General features: G+C 41.4%; 1 protein-coding gene across 4 annotated transcripts in view; it reads right to left on the reverse strand.

Annotated features, from left to right (window-relative positions):
* The window catches only part of TMED8 (transmembrane p24 trafficking protein family member 8), a 41,761-nt gene that overhangs the window by 11,670 nt on the left and 8,457 nt on the right, over positions 1 to 21,634 (reverse strand). For 2 of the 4 annotated variants that reach the window (XM_012476859.2, XM_021674995.2), the window contains exons 2-3: positions 7,873 to 7,954; positions 94 to 223 (exon numbers count right to left, since the gene is read on the reverse strand). In XM_012476859.2, the coding sequence (XP_012332282.1) occupies positions 94 to 223; positions 7,873 to 7,954 (212 nt within the window). Of the gene's footprint in view, positions 1 to 93; positions 226 to 7,872; positions 8,068 to 13,369; positions 14,207 to 21,634 lie in introns of those variants that run through there. The other 2 variants (XM_064375064.1, XM_012476861.3) reach the window with 2 other exon arrangements.

Here is a 21,634-nt window from a genome sequence, read left to right on the forward strand (position 1 = left end):
CACTCTCGCAGTGCTTTCTAATTCCAACCCATCCATATGTGTCCACATTCTAGTGCCTCCTTTCATAAGAAAGAGCCAGAATCTGCCCCCTACCTCATTGAGGACCTGGGCCTGGTCTGCAGGCAGCAAATCCTGTTTCACCACGGCCTGAGCGTCCAAGGCACCAGTTGCTTTCCTCAGATCTTCCGTGGCATCCTTACTCACTGGAGATACCATCTGTGGCCTCTCAGAGGAAGAGAGCATGTCAATTCAAGGGCTCTTTGAAAAGACACAATTGTCCTAGAGAAACTCTGAAATAAAACAACATTCGAAACACCCCAGCCCCCCTGCCCCTGGCTTTTCGGTCTACTGTCACTTTAGCCGACCACTGCCCAGGGTCGAAATGGTCCACAGTAAGGTGTTGAGGCTGAATTGGTCCACAGTAAAGTGTTGGCAGTGTGAAAACAAAGACTAACAAAGCCAGGTCAAAGGCTAGGAGAACCATGTTGAACACATAGCTCAGTCATCTGAGATGGACTGCCGGTCTAGTTTGCTTTGTCATTGTCGTTTCTTTTATTTATTTATTTTAGTTGACAAAATGCAGCAAATATTTATGGTATATAATGTGTTTTTGATGTATGTATACATTGTAAAATGATTAAATTGAGCTAAGTAACATATTCATCCCCTCACATACTCTTTATTTGTGGCGAGAACATTTAAAATCCACTGTCTTAGCAATTTTTAAGTATACATTATTATTAACTATAGTCACCATGCTGTACAAAGATCTCCAGAACTTGTTCCTCCTGTCTGACACCTTAGACCACTTGACCAACATCTCCCCAGCCCACCCACAGGCCCCAACCCCTATTAACCACCATTCTGCCCTCTGCTTCTGTGAGTTCTAATGTTATTCCTCACTCTGAGACCCACAGAATTTTAACCAAAGAATTGTTAGAGGCCAGGCACAGTGGCTCACACCTATAATCCCAGGACTTTGGGAGGCCAAGGCAGGCAGATCACTTGAGGTCAGGAGTTTGAGACCAGCCTGACCAACATGGAGAAAATACATCTCTACTAAAAATACAAATATTAGCCGGGCGTGGTAGCATGCGCCTGTAGTCCCAGCTACTCAGGAGGCTGAGGCAGGAGAATCGCTTGAACCCAGGAGGTGGAGGTTGTGGTGAGCCAAGATTGTGCCATTGCACTCCAGCCTGGGCAACAAGAGCAAAACTCCCTCTCAAAAAAAAGAATTGTTAGAATCTGAATTCAGTGGGCCGGGCATGGTGGCTCACGCCTGTAATCTCAGCCCTTTGGGAGGCCAAGGGGGGCAGATCACCTGAGGTCAGGAGTTCAAGACTAGCCTGGCCAACATGGTGAAACCCTGTCTTTAAAAAAAAAAAAAAAAAGAATCTGAGTTCGGTTCTACATCAAAGGCACTGGCTAGAAGCAAAAGGAGGAGCCCTGCCTAAGGGAGATTGAGCACCAAAACGAAGGAAGTACAAACTGATTATCAAGGCAACTCTCTCCGCAGTTATCCCTGAAGCAGAGTCTTTCAGCAGTTCCATTTCATACCCTGTCCCCATTCAGTGCCAGAAGTCATCACTTTCTCTCCTTTTTTAAGCACATTAATTAACAATCCCAATGACTTCAAACACAGCTAGGTGAATAGTTGATTTTAAAGAGGCAAGGGAATGATTTATGCTCTCTTCCATTTCCCCTGGCTTCAGAGAAACTAGAATATTAGTGACACGGCTGTAGCAAAATAACTCAGGCCTTCTGGAAATCACCAAATCCTTTTGGTGACATGGATTTTTTTGAATGGCAGTTATCAAAGTATGGTCTGGGAATCCTTGGGGTCCTCAGGACATTTCAGAGGAGTCTGTGAAGTTCAAACTGTTTCACAATAATAATACTAAAATGTTATTTCCTTTTTTTCTTTCTCATTTTCTCAAGAGTGTACAGTGGAATTTTCCAGAGATTATTTGACATGTGATATTGTAATGGAATGAACTCAGAAGCAAAGAGGAAAACTATCTTTTGTTAAGCCAAACATTAAAGAGATGTACAGTGTCTCTTTTTGTACTACATTATTTGCTTTGAAAATTAGTTGTTTTTAAGTAAAAACATGTTTTTTATACAGCATGTAATGATTTATTATTTTTGAATGAATAATCATATTCTAATTTTTCAGTTTCAGTTTCTAATACAGTAAATATTGATAGATACAACACACACCAACAAAAGTTCTTTGGGTCTTCAATAATTTTTAAGAGCATAAAGGTCTGAGAATCCCTGCAGGAGGGCATCATTTCCTCGGAGAAGCTGAGTAAATGACAGGAAAATGGTACTATACACCTCATGGGGGAAACAGAAGGAGGCTTTATTTTAGAGTTTATTAGTTTGTTTCTTTCCTTTTTAAACATAAACAAGAAAAATCAATCCTATTTTATAAGTTACCTCTTCCGATAAAACAGAGCCATCTTTTGGAATATCTAAAATTACTCTAACCTATCTCAGGACAGATAAGAGGTGGTCACTCTAAGAATCAGAGCTGTGGGATTCTGTTGATCTTTATAGGTTCGCTTGAGTAATTCAGTGCTAAGCTGTAAATTGGCCTAGGCTGTGGGCCTATTTTAATGTTCTTCAGCCCAGAAATTATAGTCCATTTCTGTTTCCTGACACTGTGTATCATCTGCCTCCTCTACTAGAAAGTAAGCTTGGTGGCAGGCACTGGGGTCTCATTGCCTCTGTATGCACAGCACCAGGAACCAAACCTGCCACCTGGAACCCTAAGGCCCTTTGCACACTGACCTCACCTCTCAGAATCCTCACTCTGCCCTGGTCCCTCCAGCCACAAAAGCTTCTTCAATCCTTGAGAGTCCTCAAACACCCCAAGTACTCTCCCACTTGAGAGTTTTTGCATTTGCTGTAGCCTCTACCTAGAATACTCTGCTAGGACATTAATTCTGCTTTAGTTAACTGAAGACTTCCTTCCGGTAGTTTTTCTGCTGCGACGTTTCCCAGAGGTCTGTATATAAAATGGCTACCCCTCCCTGGCCTTGTTCCTGCCCTTACCCGGCTTCATTTTTCTTCACTGCATCTATTACTGCCTGACATGATATGGACTATATTTTGTTGATTGCAAGATGCACACTGGTTTTTAGATTTTAACACAACTGAAAGATAGGATGTCTTAAAAATTAATGATGTCTTAAAACTGCATGGGCCTGGATTGACATTAAGTCTTTCCGAAAGAGATTTGCATTTGCTTCTGCCAGTACTTAGGAATGCTACCAATCTGAGATGCCTTGAAATTAAGTTATCTAGGCCGGGCGCAGTGGATTATACCTGTAATCCCAGCACTTTGGAAGGCCAAGGAGGGCGGATCAAGAGGTCAGGAGCTCGAGATCATCCTGGCCAACCTGGCGAAACTCTGTCTCTACTAAAAATACAAAAAAAAAAAAAAAAAATTAGCTGGGCATGGTGGCATGTGCCTGTAGTCCCAGCTACTCGGGAGGCTGAGGCAGGAGAATTGCTTGAACCCGGGAGGCAGAGGTTGCAGTGAGCCAAGATCGCGCTACTGCACTTCAGCCTGGCTGGCGACAGAGCGAGACTCTGTCTCAAAAAAAAAAAAAGAAAGAAATTAAGTTATCTGTTTAGGGTCTTGTTTAGATCATCCTGGCAGAGGGAATTCAGACAAGACACTGGCTAATACCAACCTGTGGTTCCTGTTCTCAGGGGAGATATTTTTTTCTCCCATGACACAGTGTCAAGTTTGAGACAATCAAGTTTCCTTGCTGTCCTTTTCTGGGGGGGGGGGGATTTTTTTCTTCATCTTTTCATGAAGGTGTAGGCTTTTGGGGTCCCAGCTCCATATGGGGGGGTCTATTAGACAATCCATCTTAAGCATTTCTTCCTCTCTTGGTGATACGTACATAAAAGTACATCTTACAGTTAATGGCAACTTAAGAGTCTATGAAATATGATGTGTACTTGTTTTCTGTCCACTTCTCCCACTAGAAAACAACCTCCATGAGAGCAGGATGGACTATTTCGCACATTTGTGGTATCTTTAGTACCTAGAACAGTATCAGGTACGTGGTAGGCTCCCAACAAACATCTGTTGAATAAGTATTAGCCCCCAAATATTTGTTGAATAAAATAATGAATAAGTTAATTTTTGCTTGGGAATAAAACAGAAATTCTGGATCAGACTATCATTTATAATATTGGGAAGGTGAGACTACAACAGGTTATTTGAATCATTAGCCTGATTTTACTGTGTGTGACATCTAAAATTTAGTCTCTTTGCCTTTGTGCATGCTACCTTGAAAAAACATGGTTCTGCTTATTAAAAAAATATTTGGGGCCTGGCGTGGTGGTTCATACCTGTAATCCCAGCACCTTGGAAGGCAGGCGGGTCACAAGGTCAGGAGATCAAGATCATCCTGGACAACATGGTGAAACCCTGTCTCTACTAAAAATACAAAAATTAGCTGGGCACGGTGGTGTGCGCCTGTAGTCTCAGCTACTCCGGAAGCTGAGGCAGGGGAATAGCTTGAACCGGGGAGGCAGAGGTTGCAGTGAGCCAAGATCATCCCACTGCACTCCAGCCTGGTGACAGAGCAAGACTCTGTCTCAAAAAAATAAAAAATAAAACACATTTTAAGGCTGGGTATGGTGGTCATGCCTGTGGTCTTAGCTACAAGGCTGAGGTGGGAGGGTTGCATGAGTCCAGAAGCTTGAGGCTGCAGTGAGTTATGACTGCCCATCATGCTCCAGGCTGGGCAACAGAGCGAGACTGTCTCAATAAATAAATAATAAAATTATGTTAAGCAGGATATGTGCCAGTCACATAAATTTAATATTCACATTAGCATTTTATGCTCTGGAGAATTAGAAAAGGGCATGTGGGGAAAGATGAATTTCAAATCACTCGATGCTGGTGATAAGCCATGTAAAGGAAAAGGCTTCACTTTAAGCTTCTGGTGTGTACTGACCTGGAGCAGGGAGGCCATCTCAAAGGGAGGGGAAAGCCTGGCCAGCCAGCCAGCCTCACTAGAAAAGATAGAAAGTTGTGCCGCTTCCATTTCCAATAGACACATAAGCATAAGCACTGAGTCTCAGGCATCACACTCACTGGATTCTTATCTTCACTCAGTAGATATTAGAAACAAAAGTGAAAAATTAAATCCTTGGACGCGGTGGCTCACACCTGTAATCCCAGCACTTTGGGAGGCTGAGGCAGGAAGATCATGAGGTCAGGAGTTCGAGACCAGCCTGACAAATATGGTGAAACCCCATCTCTACTAAAAAATACAAAAATTAGAAGGGTGTGATGACACGCGCCTGTAGTCCCAGCTACTAGGGAGGCTGAGACAGAAGACTCGCTTGAACCCGGGAGATGGAGGTTGCAGTAAGCCGAGATCACACCACTGCACTCCAGCCTGGGTGACAGAGTAAGACTCCGTCTCAAAAAAAAAAAAGTTATTTTGTCTAAGGATGTTCTGTGTTTCTCATTTTAAAAGATTTATTGATCCTTAGAAGGACAAAACAGTTCTGTGTACTTTGGCAATGGACACCATAAATACCCTGACTTGATCACTGTGAATTATATACATGTAAAAAATGTATCACGGACCCCATAAATTTGCACAACTTAAAAAAACAAAGACACCTCTGTGCCAAAACCCGACACCAAAGATCCTTCAAATCAGCATGTAAAAAAAGGGATGATGGCAAGAAGTTGGAAAGGAGTTTTCCTCAGAAGACTTGATGAAAACATGAATGGTCTCAATTAATCAATGCCTTGAGGAGGCTATGTCTTCTACAGGGTTATTATGAATATTAACTGAGTAGCTCCAGGCATAGAACTCAAAACTTTCTGGCTGGTTAAGAGAATAAGCTATAGAGTTGAACAAACCTAAAGCTATGTAAACTTGGGCAAATTATTGAACTCACTGTTTCATTTGCTTCATCTTTAAAAAAAAAAAAGCAGCTATACTTGTTTCATGAGGGTTGTTATGAGAATTAAAACTTTATGAGATAATAAATACACCTAGTATAGTATTTGGCAAATAGAAATGTCTGACAAAAGTAACTATTTCGCCAAGGCATGGTGGCTTACACCTATGATCCTAGCACTTTCGTAGGCCAAGGTGGGCAGATCACCTGAGGTCAGGAGTTCCAAGTCCAGCCTCACCAACATGGCAAAACCCCATCTCTATTAAAAATATAAAAATTAGCTGGGTGTGGTGCCAGGCACCTGTAATCCCAGCTACTCAGGAGACTGAGGCAGGAGAATCACTTAAACCCAGGAGGTGGAGGTTGCAGTTAGCCAAGATCACACCACTATACTCCAGCCTGGTAGACACAGTGAGACTCCGTCTCAAAATAAAAAAAGTAACTATTTCATTACCATTATTACAGAGGAACATTAAAAAAACACAGCTGTTATAATCAACTATATTATAATTATATTAATCATACAAATTATTTCACAGGCAAAAGCAAGAGGAAAGAACTTCTTTTTTTTTTTTTGAGACAGAGTCTGGCTCTATCACCAGGCTGGAGTGCAGTGGCATGATCCTGGCTCACTGCAACTTCCATTTTCCAGTTTCAAGCAATTCTCCTGCGTCAGCCTCCCGAATAGGTGGGACTACAGGCATGCACCACCACACCCGGCTAATTTTTTGTATTTTTAGTAGAGATGGGGTTTCACCATGTTGGCCAGGATGGTCTCGACCTCTTGACCTCGTGATCCACCTGCCTCGGCCTCCCAAAGTGTTGGGATTACAGATGTGAGCCACTGCGCCCGGCACGAGGAAAGAACTTGTAAATGGAAATCAAGAAGTAACAGATTTCTGACATACCCTGACATGTGCCACCACCTCTACCCCATCAATTCTGTGTGGAGACCACAGATTTGCTGGACAATACTGTCTCATGAACTAATCAGTTGGACTACTGATTAGTAGTCCAATAACTCAGGGTTATTCCAAAATACAGGATTTCACCAGTTATTCTATTAGTGCTTCATGGTTTCTACTCTTTCCAGGGCTCAGTACCCCTCTTCCCTTTCTGTTATATATTCTAATATCAATGATGGGGGTTGGGGCTGGGCACAGTGGCTCACACTTGTAATCCCATCACTTTGGGAGGCCGAGGTGGGCGAATCATGAGGTCAGGAGATCGAGACCATCCTGGCCAACATGGTAAAACCCCATCCCTACTAAAAATACAAAAATTAGCCAAGCTTGGTGGTGCATGCCTGTAAGCCCAGTTACTCGGGAGGTTGACGCAGAAGAGTCACTTTAACCTAGGAGGCAGAGTTTGCAGTGAGCTGAGATCGCACCACTGCACTCCAGCTTGGCAATAGAGCGAGAGACTCCATCTCAAAAAAAAAAAAAATGATGGTGGTTGGATGAGATGGCAGAGAAGGAAATTTAAAAAGAAAACCTAAAGGCCATCATAATGGTTTCATCTGAAAATTATAGAATAAAAAAATTCCAGTTGTTTTAGTGAGAGTATGTGTTATGTGTGTATGCATTTTATGGGTAAAAACCAAACATGCATTCTCTTGCAAGTCCACTTGGAGTCTCCTTCAAATATTTTAACATTTGAACACGATCTTCAGGAGAAGATAAATGAGGACACTACACTAGACTATTTGTTATAGTTTATTCTCTGAGAGTAAAGGAAAAGTGTATAATCTGAAATAGATGTGACATTGCCCCTAAACACACTTGAGGGTTGATTAATGACAAAACTATCCATATTCTTTACTTCAACTTGTCTTCCCCCTTAAAGTCACTACTCAAATTTCTTTCACCAATTCCTCATCTCAAACGATAAAGCCTCTGAAAACATTTTATCCCAAGTGGTTACCTGTGGGGTGAGGAACAGGGTTCTGGATCAGTGGCAGAAGCCAATGAAGAGGTATCCTTGTTGTTTTCTAGATCTTCATTCTCTAGAAAATCATAGAAAGAAAGAATTCAATATCTGAGAGGGAACACAATCATAATTATCTTGTACCTTTAAAAAAAATCTGGCAATTTCAATCAAATTCTTCCCAAAAATATTCTGGTCTGAACTTTGTATGCTGGGAGGCCCAACACATAAATTATTCAAGTCATCACATCCAAATATTCTCAGACAGTCATAACTCATTCATAAAAAATGAGTCATTTCTAAAACAAGTCTCCAAAAATTTAACCCTAATTTAAGAATCGTATTTCTGCCAGGTGCAGTTTATAGGCTCACACCTATAATCCCAACATTTGAGAGGCCAAAGCAGGAGGATCACTTGAGGCCAGGGATCATCCTGGGCAACAGAGCAAGACTCTATCTCTAAAAAAAAATTAAGGCCAGGTGCGGTGGTTCAAGCCTGCAATCCCAGCACTTTGGGAGGCTGAGGTGAGTGGATCACCTGAGGTCAGGAGTTTGAGACCAGCCTGACCAACATGGTGAAACCCCCATCTCTACAAAAAATACAAAATTAGCCAGGCATCGTGGTGCGTACCTGTAATCCCAGCTACTTGGTAAGCTAAGGCATAAGAATCACTTGAACCCGGGAGGTGGAGGCTGCAGTGAGCAGAGATCACACCATTGCACTCTAGTCTGGGCAACAAAAGTGAAACTCCATCTCAAAAAATATAATTAAAAAAAAAATAGGACTGGCGCGGTGGCTCATGCCTATAATCTCAGCACTTCGGGAGGCCAAGGCAGGTGGGTGGACCACTTGAGGTCAGAAGTTCGAGACCAGCCTGGCCAACATGGTGAAACCCTGTCTTCACTAAACATACAAAAATTAGCCAGGCATGGTGGTAGGCACCTGTAATCCCAGTTACTTGGGAGGCTGCAGAATTGCTTGAACCCGGGAGGCAGAGGTTGATGTAAGCCAAGATCGTGCCACTGCACTCTAGCCTAGGCAACAGAGTGAGACTTTGTGTCAATAAAAAATAATAATAAATTTTAAATTTTAAAAAGAAAGAAAGAAAAGAAAGAAGGAAGGAAGGAATCATATTTCTCAGAAAGTAGATGGTCCAATTAGGCAGAACATAGAGGGTAGAGTGGGATGTAAGATAAACTGAATTTAGTCTCAAAGTACAAAGTGTCACTTTTACATTCAGTGAGTTCAGGTCAATGTACCCAAGGTCAGGTAAAGGACTTTTGTAATTTCATTTATTTATTCAGTCACTCATTTACTAATGATTTATTGAAAAACTAGGTGCCCTCAAGGAGTATATAGGTAAAATGCATAATGAAGGCCATGTTCTCAAGCTCACGACAAGCCTATGGCTGGCACTGTCACAGCCATTTTTGCAGGTAAGGAACCTAAGGCATAGAGACAGGATTCAAACCCAGGCCGTTGTGCTCTTAACCATCAGATGCTACTTAGTTTTGTGGGTTATTCATTTAGTTTTTCCTTGAATACTCAGATAGTATATGGCTTAGTGCATTTAGACAGCCCCTCATTTAACTCCCTCTGTATAAGACAGCAAGACACTGAAGACTGAAGTTTACTTCTCAATACAAAATGCAACTTAATGAAGTCAACTTCAAACATTGAAAGTTTCAGAGTTTGGAAGCAAAGTCAAAGTGAAAATGAAAGGCAAAATTCTTAATCCAAGCTTAATCTAGTCTCAGTTTTTATATGTGAACAAAATCTATTTTTCTTTTCCTTTTTTGGGGGGAGGTGGGGGACAGCGTTTCCCACTATCACCCAGGCTGGAGTGCAGTGACACAATTATGACTCTTGGCAACCTCAACCTTCTGGGTTCAAGCAACCCTCTCACCTCAGCCTCCTGAGTAGCTAGGACCACAGGCACACCCCACCAAGCCAGGCTAATTTTTTTATTTTTTGTAGAGACAAGGGTCTCAATATGTTGTCCAGGCAGGCTGGTCTTGAATTCCTGGGCTCAAGTGATCCTCCCACCTCAGCCTCCCCAAGTGCTGAGATTACAGGTGTAAGCCACCGTGCCCACCCAGCCAAGATCTATTTTTCTTTTGGTCAATTCAGTCTCATAGGCAGAAAGAACTTAGAGCTCCTGCCACACAATTTTTCTCCCAACAAAGAAACTGAGTCTAAGACATTGTTCCCTGGTCTCTGCCACTCTGTAAAGAGGCCCATTCACTGAGGGAAAATGCGAACAGAAAGTTCTCCCCATTGTTGACCTAAGTGAAATGTGTTTCTCATAAATTCTCCTCTTTGACCACCACTCCCCACAGTATTCTTTCACATATTGACAGCTGGCTGTCACATTTCCACAAGTTCCTTCTCCTCAGGCTGGTCACTTTCACACCACACAACCTGTAACCATACTGGCCTCCTTCAGCTGCTTCACTTAGTTTGTTCCATTTAAAGAAAGGAGCCAAAATGAACAACTTCTCCAGATGTGTTCCAATAGGTGCAGACTACACTGACAATAACCTCTCGAAGAGGACACAATATTTCTTGACATAATACCCTAACCAGGCACTAGATTTCTTAACTGCAAACTTACTCTGTTGGCCTAAATAAGTCAATCAAGATCTCCAGGGCTTATTATAAAAATAAACTTTTTCCAAGCCCACTCTCTCTTATGCTCTACTTTTAAAATAGACTTTCAGAAAATAATTGACTTTTTAACTTCAAACCAGGACTTTATATAACCTATTACTGATTTCAAATTAACTTTTTGAAATTACACTAATGCTTTGTTCATTGTAGAAAAAAGTAAGTACAGATAAGAAAACATTTTGCATCTACCCTTCCAGACTTTATATCCTTTAAATATTTTTTAATATACACATAATCCACTGTTCACTGTAAAAAAAAAATCAAGAAATACAGATAAGCAAACGACAACAAACTAACCATAACCCTACTAACCAAAGATTACCACTGTTAACTGTGTTTTAAAAAGACACAAGATTGGCTGGGCATGGTGGCTCACTCCTGTAATCCCAGCACTTTGGGAGGCCAAAGTGGGTGGATCACCTGAGGTCAGGGGTTCAAGACTAGCCTGGCCAACATGGCAAAACCCTGTCCTACTAAAAAATACCAAAATTAGCTGGGCATGGTGGCGAGTACTGTAATCCCAGCTACTCGGGAGGCTGAGGCAGGAGAATCACTTGAACCTCGGAGGAAGAGGTTGCAGTGAGCCGAGACTGCACCACTGCACTCCAGCTTGGGCAACAGAGCAAGACTCCATCTCAAAAAAATAAAATAAAAAAATAAAAAAGACGTGAGATCTCTCTATGTTGCCCAAGCTAGTCTCAACCTCTTGGGCTCAAGTGATCCTCCTAATTCCCCCTCCCAAAGTGCTGGGATTACAGCATGACACCAACTGTTAACATTTTTATGCATATCCCTTGAAAAATATATTCATACATATACACATACAAATACATATGTATATGTATTATGTGTGTATGTGTATTTCTGAAATGACATGCACTAAACACTTTTTTGTTGTTGTTGAGACAGAATTTTGCTCTGTTGCCCAGGCTGGAGAGTAACGGCTCAATCTCACCTCACTGCAACCTCCATTTCCCGGGTTCAAGCGATTCTCCTGCCTCAGCCTCCCAAGTAGCCTCACTGCAACCTCCATTTCCCGGGTTCAAGCAATTCTCCTGCCTCAGCCTCCCAAGTAGCTGAGATTACAGGTGCCCACCACCACGCCCAGCTAACTTTTTGTATTTTTAATAGAGACAGGGTTTCACCATGTTGGCCAGGCTAGTCATGAACTCCTGACCTCGTGATCTGCCTGCCTCAGCCTCCCAAAGTGCTGCGATTATAGGCATGAGCCACCGCACCTGACCTTCTCCTTAGCTTCTAATCTTGTTATTTGTTTTTTGAAAACGTAAGGAAATATATATACATATAGTTGTTTGTTGCCCCCATCTTAGAAAAAAATACGCATTCTTCTTCTGCAACTTTTTTTTTTTTGAGACAGGGTCTTGCGGTGTCACCCAGGCTGGAGTGCAGTAGTGTGATCACAGCTCACTGCACTCTCAACCTCCCAGGCTTAAGCGATTCTCCCACCTCAGCCTCCCAAGTAGCTGGAACCACAGTCCCACGCCACCACACCCAACTAATTTTTTATATTTTTTGTAGAGATGGGGTTTTGCCATGTAGCATAGACTGGTCTTGAACTCCTGAGCTCAAGCAATATGCCCACCTCAGACTCCCAAAGTGCTAGGATTACAGGCATGAACCATTGTGACTGGCTGCAACTTGTTTTATCACTTAACAACATAGCCTATAAGAGCTTTCAGGTTGGTGAATTTATCCACATTCCAGAACGGTGGCGCAGCCCAACTCCATGCAGTCGGAAGCTCCTGCACTCAGGGCCCTTCCAGGCCTCGCCCTATGTACCTCTTCATCTGGCTGTTTATTTGTTATAATAAACCAGTCAACACAGGCAAAAATTTTCCAGATGTCTCCTAATAATGTCCAAGTTTTTATCCCAGTGTCACAAAGAAATATCAGTGAGGAAACAACATGACCTCCCCAGGAAAACCTACAATGACCTGAAGACATTTACTCAGGAGCTGTGTTAAGTTTTCATAGCATCTCCTATCAAGTAAAAGTGAAGAGTGGCTTTCTACTTGATCAAAAAACAATTTAGAAAGAAATATTGGCAGGAAGCAGTGTCTCATGCCTGTAATCCCAGCACTTTTGGAGGCCAAGGTGGGCGGATCATGAGATCAGGAGTTCAAGACCAGCCTGGCCAACATAGTGAAACCCTGTCTCTACTAAAAATACAAAAATTAGCCGGGTGTGGTGGCATGCACCTGTAGTTCCACCTGCTCAGGACGTTGAGGCAGGAGAATCACTTGAACCCAGGAGGTGGAGGTTGCAGTGAGCTGAGATGGAGCCATTGCATTCCAGCCTGGGTTACAAAGCAAGACTCTGTCTCAAAAAAAAAAAAAAAAAGAAATATTAATGAATGTCAAAGGAATCATGAAACCTTGCCTCAATGCCGTTCTGGTTCACACAAGTGGAGGCAAATCTTTGTTGTTAGATGTCTGAGCTGCAAAGAAAAGATCCATATGATTATATGGAGATGTTTTGATAAATGGAGTACCTCAATCTGCCAATTTCAAATGTAATTCAGGTTCTGTGGTACAGGATGATATCATAATGGGCACCCTGACAGTGAGAGAAAATTTACAGTTCTCAGCAGCTCTTTGGCTTCCAACAACTATGACAAATAACAGAGGGGGGAAAATGAATTAATTGGCTGGGTGCAGTGGCTCATGCCTGTAATCCCAGCATTTTGGGAGGCTGAGGCGGGTGGATTACCTAAGGTTGGGAGTTTGAGACCGGCCTGACCTATATTGAAAAACCCCATCTCTACTAAAAATATAAAAATTAGCCAGGCATGGTGGCAGGTACCTGTAATCCCAGCTACTTGGGAGGCTGAAGCAGGAGAATCACTTGAACCCAGGAGGTGGAGGTTACAGTGAACCAAGATCATGCCATTGCACTCCAGCCTGGTCAACAAAAGTGAAACTCCATCTCAAAAAAAAAGAACAAATTAATACGGTCATTCAAGAGTTAGGTCCAGAAAAAGTAGCATTCCAAGATTGGAACTCTATTCATGGTGTGTCTGGAAAAGATTATACAGATCTTCCTCACTATTTTAAATTTTTTATTGTATATGTTTAAGATATACATGTTTTGATATATATATAGATGGTGAAATGGTTACCATATCAAGCAAATCAATAAATCCATCCTCCCACAGCTACCCTCTTTTTTTGTGATGTTGAACATCTTTTTATATACCTGTTGGCCATTGTGTGGTAAGCACGTAAAATTTACTTTCAGCAAAAATCCCAAGCACAATATTATTAACTATAGTTCTCATATTGTACATTAAATCTCTAAACTTGTTCATCCTATGTATTTCTACTTTGTATCCTTTGACCTACACCTCCCACTTTCCTCTACTATCACCACCACCACCTCTAGTAACCACTATTTTATTGTTTCTGTGTACTTGATTTTTTTTAGATTACATATATGAGATCATGCAGTATTTTTCTTTTTGTGCACAACCTTAGCTCACTGCAACCTTTGTCTCCCAGGTTCAAGTGATTCTCCTGCCTCAGCATTCTGAGTAGCTGAGATTACAGGTGCATGCCACCATGCCCAGCTAATACATATACACACATAAAGTAAAATATATCTATTAATATATACATATTAAGTATACACACACACACACACACACACACAAAGTAAAGTCATCCAGGCTCATCCATATGTGGCAAATAGCATGCCACCATGCCCAGCTAACATATATATTAAGTAAATATATATGTTAAGTAAAATACATATTTTACTTAATATAATGTCATCCAGGCTCATCCATGTGTGGCAAATGGTAGGACGTCTTTCTTTTTGTTGTTGTTTTATTTTTGAGACGGAGTCTCACTCTGTTGCCCAGGCTGGAGTGCAGCGGCGCGATCTCGGCTCACTGCAACCTCCACCTCTCAGGTTCAAGCGATTCTTCTGCCTCAGCCTCCTAAGTAGTTGGGACTATAGGCACATGCCACCATGCCTGGCTAATTTTTGTATTTTTTGGTAGAGATGGAGTTTCACCATACTGGCCAGGCTGGTCATGAACTCCTGACCTTGTGATCCACCCACCTCAGCCTCCCAAAGTGCTGGGATTACAGGCGTGAGCCACCACACCTGGCCTAATTTCATTATTTCGCATGTGGAAATCCAGTTTTCCCAGAACCGTTTATTGAAGAGACTATCTTTTCCCCACGGTGTCCTCTTAGTGCCTTTGTCAAAAATTAGTTGGTCATATGTGCTTGGGTTTATTTCTATTCTGATCCACTGGTCTGTGTGTCTGTTTTTATATCAGCACCATGCTGTTTTGATTACTAAAGCTTGTAATAGAATTTGAAATCAGAAAGTGTGATGCCTCCTACATTTTCTTTCTCAGAATTCCTTGTTTATTCAGGGTATTTGTGGTTACACACAAATTTTAGAATTGTTTTTTCTATTTCTGTGAAGAATGTCATTAGAATTTGGATTGGGATTATGTTAAGTCTGCATATTGCTTTGGGTAGTATGGATATTTGAACAAGATTAATTTTTCCAAATCATGGACATACGATGTCTTCCCATTTGTTTGTGTCTTCTTAATTTCTTTCATCAGTGCTTTATAGTCTTAAGTGTCCAGATATTTCTGGTTAAGTTTATTCTTAAGTTTTTTTTCTTGAGACAGGGTCTCTATAACCCATGCTGGAGTGTAGGGGCACAGTCACAGCTCACTGCAGCCTCGAGCTCCAGGGTTCAATCAATCCTCCCAGCTCAGCCTCCTGAGTAGTTGGGACAACAGGCATGGGCCACTATGCTAGGCTACTTTATTATGTATTTTTTATGCTATTGCAAATGGGATTATTTTCTTGATTTCTTTTTTGGATAGGTTGCTACTATGTATAGAAATGCAACTGAATTTTGTACACTGATTTTGTATCCTGCAACTTTATTGATGTCATTTATTAATTCTAAGTTTTTGTGTAGAGTCTTTGAGGTTATTTACATGTGGGATAATGTCATCTGCAAATGGACATAACTTTACTTCTACCACTCAGCTAATTGCATGCCTTTTTTTTCTTGTCTGCTTGCTCTTGCTACCACTTCCAACACCATGTTGAATAGAAGTGGTGAGAGTGGTCAAGTCAACCTTGCCTTGTGCCAGATCACAGAAAAAAAGTTTTCATTTTCCCACATTGATTATGACACTGGCTTTGGGTTTTTCATAAGTAGTCTTTATGAGGTTGAGTAAATTTCCTTCTATATCTAAAGTTGTTGCCAGTTTAAAATAAGCTATTCTAACTATAAGATCTTCTATATAAGCCTCATGGTAACCACAAAGCAAAAAATCATGCCAGATAAATAATAAAGAGAAAGGAATCAAAGCTCAGCATTATAGAAAATCACCAAATCACAAAGGAAGACAACAGAGGACGAAAGGAACAAAGGCTCTACAAAACAACCAGAAAGCAATGAACAAAATACCAGCAGTAAATCCTTACCTATCAATAATAAGCTTGAATGTAAATGGATTAAGTTCTGCAATCAGAAGAAACAGAGTGGGTGAATGGATTAAGAAAAAACTAAGATCCAACCTTTATGCTGCCCACAATAGACTCATTTTAGCTTTAAGAATACATACGGGCCAGGCGCAGTGGCTCACGCCTGTAATCCCTGTACTTTGGGAGGCTGAGGCAGGTGGATCACCTGAAGTCAGGAGTTCAAGACCAGTCTGGCTAACATGATGAAACCCTGTCTATACTAAAAATACAAAAAAATTACCCAGGCATGGTGGCAGGTGCCTATAATCCCAGCTACTCAGGAGGCTGAGGCAGGAGAATCACTTGAACATGGGAGGCGGAGGTTACGGTGAGCTGAGATCACGCCACTGCACTCCAGCCTGGGCAACAAGAGCAAAACTCGGTCTCAAAAACAAAACAAAAACAAACAAAGAACACATACAGGCTGAAAGTGAAAGAATTGAAAAATATCCGTTTAGTAGCCAAGAAAGAGCAGAGGTGGCTATACTTAGACAAAGTCTAAAAACTGTCACAAGAAACAAAGAAGGCCATTATTTGATGATAAAGGTGTCATCAAGTCATCAAGAGGAAATAACAATTATAATAAATACAGATGCACTCATCATTAGAGCCCCTAAAGGTATAAACCAAATTTTAATAGATATGAAGGGGAAAGAGACAACAATGTAAGAATAGTAGGGGATTTCAATATCCCACTTTCAAAAACGGATATATCAACTAGAGAAAATTAATAAGGAAATACTAGACTTGAACTACACTTGGGACCAAATAGGCCCAACAGACATACACAGAACTTTCCATACAACAGTAGCAGAATACACATTCTTCTCTATTGCATATGTAACATTCTCCAGACTAGATCATATGTTAGGCCACAAAGGCTTAACAAATTTATAACTGAAATCATAACAAGTATTATTTCCAACCACAATGGTAAAAAACTAGAAATCAGTAACAGAAGGAATTCAGGGAAATTCACAAAGATGTGGAAATTGAACAACCTGCTCCTGAACAACCAACAGATTAGAGAAGAAATCAAAAGAGAAAACATATCTTGAGACAAAAGAGAATGGAAACATAACATACTAAAACCTATGGGATACAGCAAAAGCAATTCTAAGAAAGATATTTATAGTAATAAATTCCTACATTAAAAAAGAAGAGGCCAGGCATGGTGGCTCAGGCCTGTAATCCTAGTACTTTGGGAGCCTGAGGCAGAAGGATCACTAGAGTTCCAGGCTGCAGTAAGCCATAATCACACCACTGCACTCCAGCCTGGGTGACAGAGTCAGACCCTGTCTCTAAATAATAAAAAAAGATCTCAAATAATAATAATAAACAGATCTCAAATAAATAGCCTAACACTCTTCCTTTTTCTCAAGCATTCCTCCTGCCTCAGCCTCCTGAGTTGCTAGGATTCAGGTACACGCCACCACAGCTAGCTCATTACTTTTTAAACTGGCATACTTGACTGTGTGGACGTACACCATCCTCATGTCCCTACTGATAGACATTAGTGTTATTTCCAGTCTATTAATATTGCAAAGTATGCTACAATGCCTTGTGCATATTTCACATTTTTGCCAGTGTATCTTTAAGATAGATTCCTGGGAGTGGAATTTCTGAACCAAATTCTCCAGAAGGATCATCTATTTTACATTGACCGCATCAATATATGACTGCCTGTTTCTCCACACCTGTCACATCAGAGTATGTTGTTAAACTGTTGGAAAATTGGAAGAGTTTGATATATGAAGAATGGCATATTAATTTTAATTTGCACTTCTCTTTTTTTAATGCATTAGAGCATTTCCTTCCTTCCTTCCTTCCTTCCTTCCCTCCCTCCCTCCCTCCTTCCTTCCTTCCTTCTTTTGTGAGACAGTATCTTGCTCTATCACCCAGGTTGGAGTGTAGTGTTGCGATCACTAGGGCTCAAGTGTAGTTCTGTGATCAGCGATCACTGCAGCCTTGACGTCTCGAGCTCAAGGTCCTAGCCTCAGCCTCCTGAGTAGCTAGGACCACAGGCATGCATCACCACATCTGGCTAATTTTTAAAGTTTTTTGTAGAGACAGGGTTTCCCTATGATGCCCAGGCTGGTCTCAAACTACTCAGCTCAAGCAATCCTCCCACCCAGGCCTTCCAAAGTGTTAGGATTACAGGCACAAGCCATGATTTTTTTTTCTTTTTCTTTTTATTCTTCTTCTTCTTTTTTTTTTTTTGCATTTGGAGTCTTGCTCTGTCACCCAGGCTGGAGTATAATGGCGCGATCTTCTGCTCACTGCAACCACCGCCTCCTGGGTTCAAGTGATTCTCTCTCCTGCCTCAACCTTCTGAGTAGCTGGGACTACAGGTGCCCACCACCACACCCAGCTAATTTTTGTATTTTTAGTAGAGACAGGGTTTCACCATATTGGCCAGGCTGGTCTCAAACTCCTGACTTCGTGATCCACCTGCCTCCACCTCCCAAAGCGCTGGGATTACAGGCGTGAGCCACTGCACCCTGCCGATAATCTTATTTTAAAGATAGGGTCTCACTGTGTTGCCCAGGCTGGAGTCTGGTAGCACAATCATAGCTCACTGCAGCCTCAAACTCTTGGGCTCAAATGATCCTCCTGCCTCAGCCCCCCAAGTAGCTGAGAATACAGGCACCCTCGCCACCCTCGGCTTGCATTTTGTTATTTAAGCCTTTTTTTACTTCATTTCTTTTTTTTTTTTTTTTTTTTTGATATGGAGTCTTACTCCAGTGCTTAGGTTGGAATGCAGTGGCGTGATCTCAGCTCACTGCAACCTCCACCTCCAGGGTTCAAGCAATTCTCCTGCCTTAGCTTCCCGAGTAGCTGGGATTACAGGCACGTGCCACCACACTTCACTAATTTTTTGTAATTTTAGTAGAGACAGGGTTTCACTGTGTTAGCCAGGATGGTCTCCATCTCCTGACCTCATGATCTGCCGGCCTCAGCCTCCCAAAGTGCCAGGATTACAGGTGTGAGCCACCGTACCCGGCCTTTTACTTCTTTTCTATAGGACAAATCCCCAGAACTGAAACCCTTGTCAAGGTCTACACATTAACATTTTTATAAATATTGCCCAATTTCTCCCCAAATTTCACTTCTACTAGGAGTGAATGAGTGTAACCATTTCCCCACATTCACACTAACATTAGGTATAATTATTCCTTATACTTGTTGCCATTCTATAGATAGAACATGATGAAACACTACTGTTTTAATTTGTAGTCCCTTAATAATTCATATGGCTGAAATAACCTTTAAGCATAAAAAATTAGTTGCCTTTTTTGTTTAATAGATGAATTCTGACCACAAATACTATTAACCTATCTTTTCCACTCAACAATGATATTTATCCATTTAAAGCAGCCCACTGAATCTCCTTCAGATGTCACTCTGTCAAATATTTTGCCAAAATCAAAATATAATACGTATACAGCAACCACACGAAAAAGGGAAATTTGAGTTAATGGCTTTGCCTAAATTCAACAGAACTTTACTGGGCTTCTGCTATATGCCAGGCAGTATATTCCATGCTGGGAATATACAGTTAAATTAAACATGATTTGTGCCCTCAAGGAACTAGTGAGGAAGATAAACTCATAAACGGACCGTTGTAATATAAGTATGGTATCCGTTAGGATAGAATTATGCACTAGATGTCACAGATACACATATACTTAACAATTTAGGGAATAAAGGTATCAGAGGAGGTTTCCTGAAAGAGATGACAATTGCACTGTCTTCAAGAATGACCAAGAGTGGCCAGGTGCAGTGGCTCAAGCCTGTAATCCCAGCACTTTGGGAGGCCGAGGCAGGTGGATTACCTGAGGCTGGGAGTTGGAGACCAGCCTGGCCAACATGGTGAAACCCCATCTCTACTAAAAACACAAAAATTAGCCGGGCATGGTGGCGGGCGCCTGTAATACCAGCTACGTGGGGAAGCTGAGGCAGGAGAATCGCTTGAACCCAGGGAGGCAGAGGTTGCAGTGAGCTGAGATCATGCCACTGCACTCCAGCTTGGGCAACAGAGCGAGACTCTGCCTCAAAAAAAAAAAAAAAGAATGACCAGGACCTTGCCAAGTCAAGTGGAAAAGGATACTGCAGGCAGAGGAGTCTGAATGAACAACCTAAGGACACAAAAAATGCCACCATAGCAGTTCACTGTAGCTGGAAGCCATTGTACAAATGCAGAGAGATGAGCTGAGAGACACAGGTCCCAGTGACTTAACTTGATATTCATCAGAGTTAAGTATTCTAATAAGTGCCTGGCCACATCCTAGGTACTTGAGAGAATATCCAAAGCAGACATAGTTCTGGTTCTCATGAAGCTTTCAATCTAGCAGGAAAAACTGTGTGAAGGCCTTTCATCCCAAAGGTGATGAATAATTTTAAGCTAGGAAATGACATGGTCAAATCTGTAGGACCTAACTAGTAAAGACAGACTAGAGAGGGCACAATTAGAAAATAATTAGGCAGTCAAATGTGTTTTTAGTTTGCCCATGCTGGCTCCTAGCAACGCTTATTTTCTTAACATTCACATGACATACTCTACTGAAAATCTGTATCAAGTTTAATGGTCTCCAGATTCTGGATTATACTCTCTTTCCCTTCAGGATAACTAGTACATATGTCCATTTCTAGTCCCCGACATCTCTCAAAGATGGTGCACAATTATATTTGCAGGTTATTTCAGGATCCCAGACGTAGCTGTCATCTGTCAATCTTCTGGCTTTCAAAAATACTCAACCTTTTCCTCCTTGGGGAGAACTGTCACTGACAACAGTACTCAGTGGAAGTCAAAATGGAAGATCCTTCTCTTCTCAGTACCAGGAAGTCAGGGAACAAGCACATAATCTAAAATATTCCCAGCTGGAGCAGGTGAAACAGGAGTGGCACAAAGGAGAGACAGAATTCATCTAGTGGCAGCCAAAGAGCCAAGCTGTTCTTGCTGCTTAGCCCCCAGAGTCCTCCAGCCTTCTAACAATTTGGCGAGCCTCCTTTATTCTTCTAATAAATCCTCTGTCTGCTTAAGGAAGCCAATAATTAACTTATATGGCTTGTAACAAGAACTCTGAACAAAATTTCTGGTCATTTTCATTGCTCTGGACCTTCTCTAACATTTGGTCATGTTAAAAATTTTTATTTGGGCCATTCTGGTAGATGTATGCTCATTTAGTTTGCATTTCACTGATGACTCGTATTTCTTGGCCATTTAAATCTTCTTTTGTGAAGTGCCTGTCCAAGTCTCTGCCAATTTTATTACTGGATTGTCCTTTTTATTATTTAGATACAAACCTTTTGTCAGGTATATGTATTACAACTACCTCCTTCCACTCTGTGACATGCCTTTTCACTCTTTTAATGGTGTCCTTTGATGAACCAAAGTACTTTCGTGTAGTCAAAATCCATCAAATTTTCCTTAGTCTTTGTATGTCCTGTCTAAGATGTCTTTCACTATATTGAGATCCAAAAATATTCTCCTGTATCTTATAGGTGCTTATATACTGCCTTTCACATACTTGATCTATAATCCACTGAGTTGATTTTTTGT

Source organism: Aotus nancymaae, unplaced genomic scaffold (genome assembly GCF_030222135.1).
Source record: "Aotus nancymaae isolate 86718 unplaced genomic scaffold, 86718_ANA_hifiasm-v0.15.2.pri h1tg000011l, whole genome shotgun sequence".
NCBI classification, from domain to species: Eukaryota; Metazoa; Chordata; class Mammalia; order Primates; family Aotidae; genus Aotus; species Aotus nancymaae.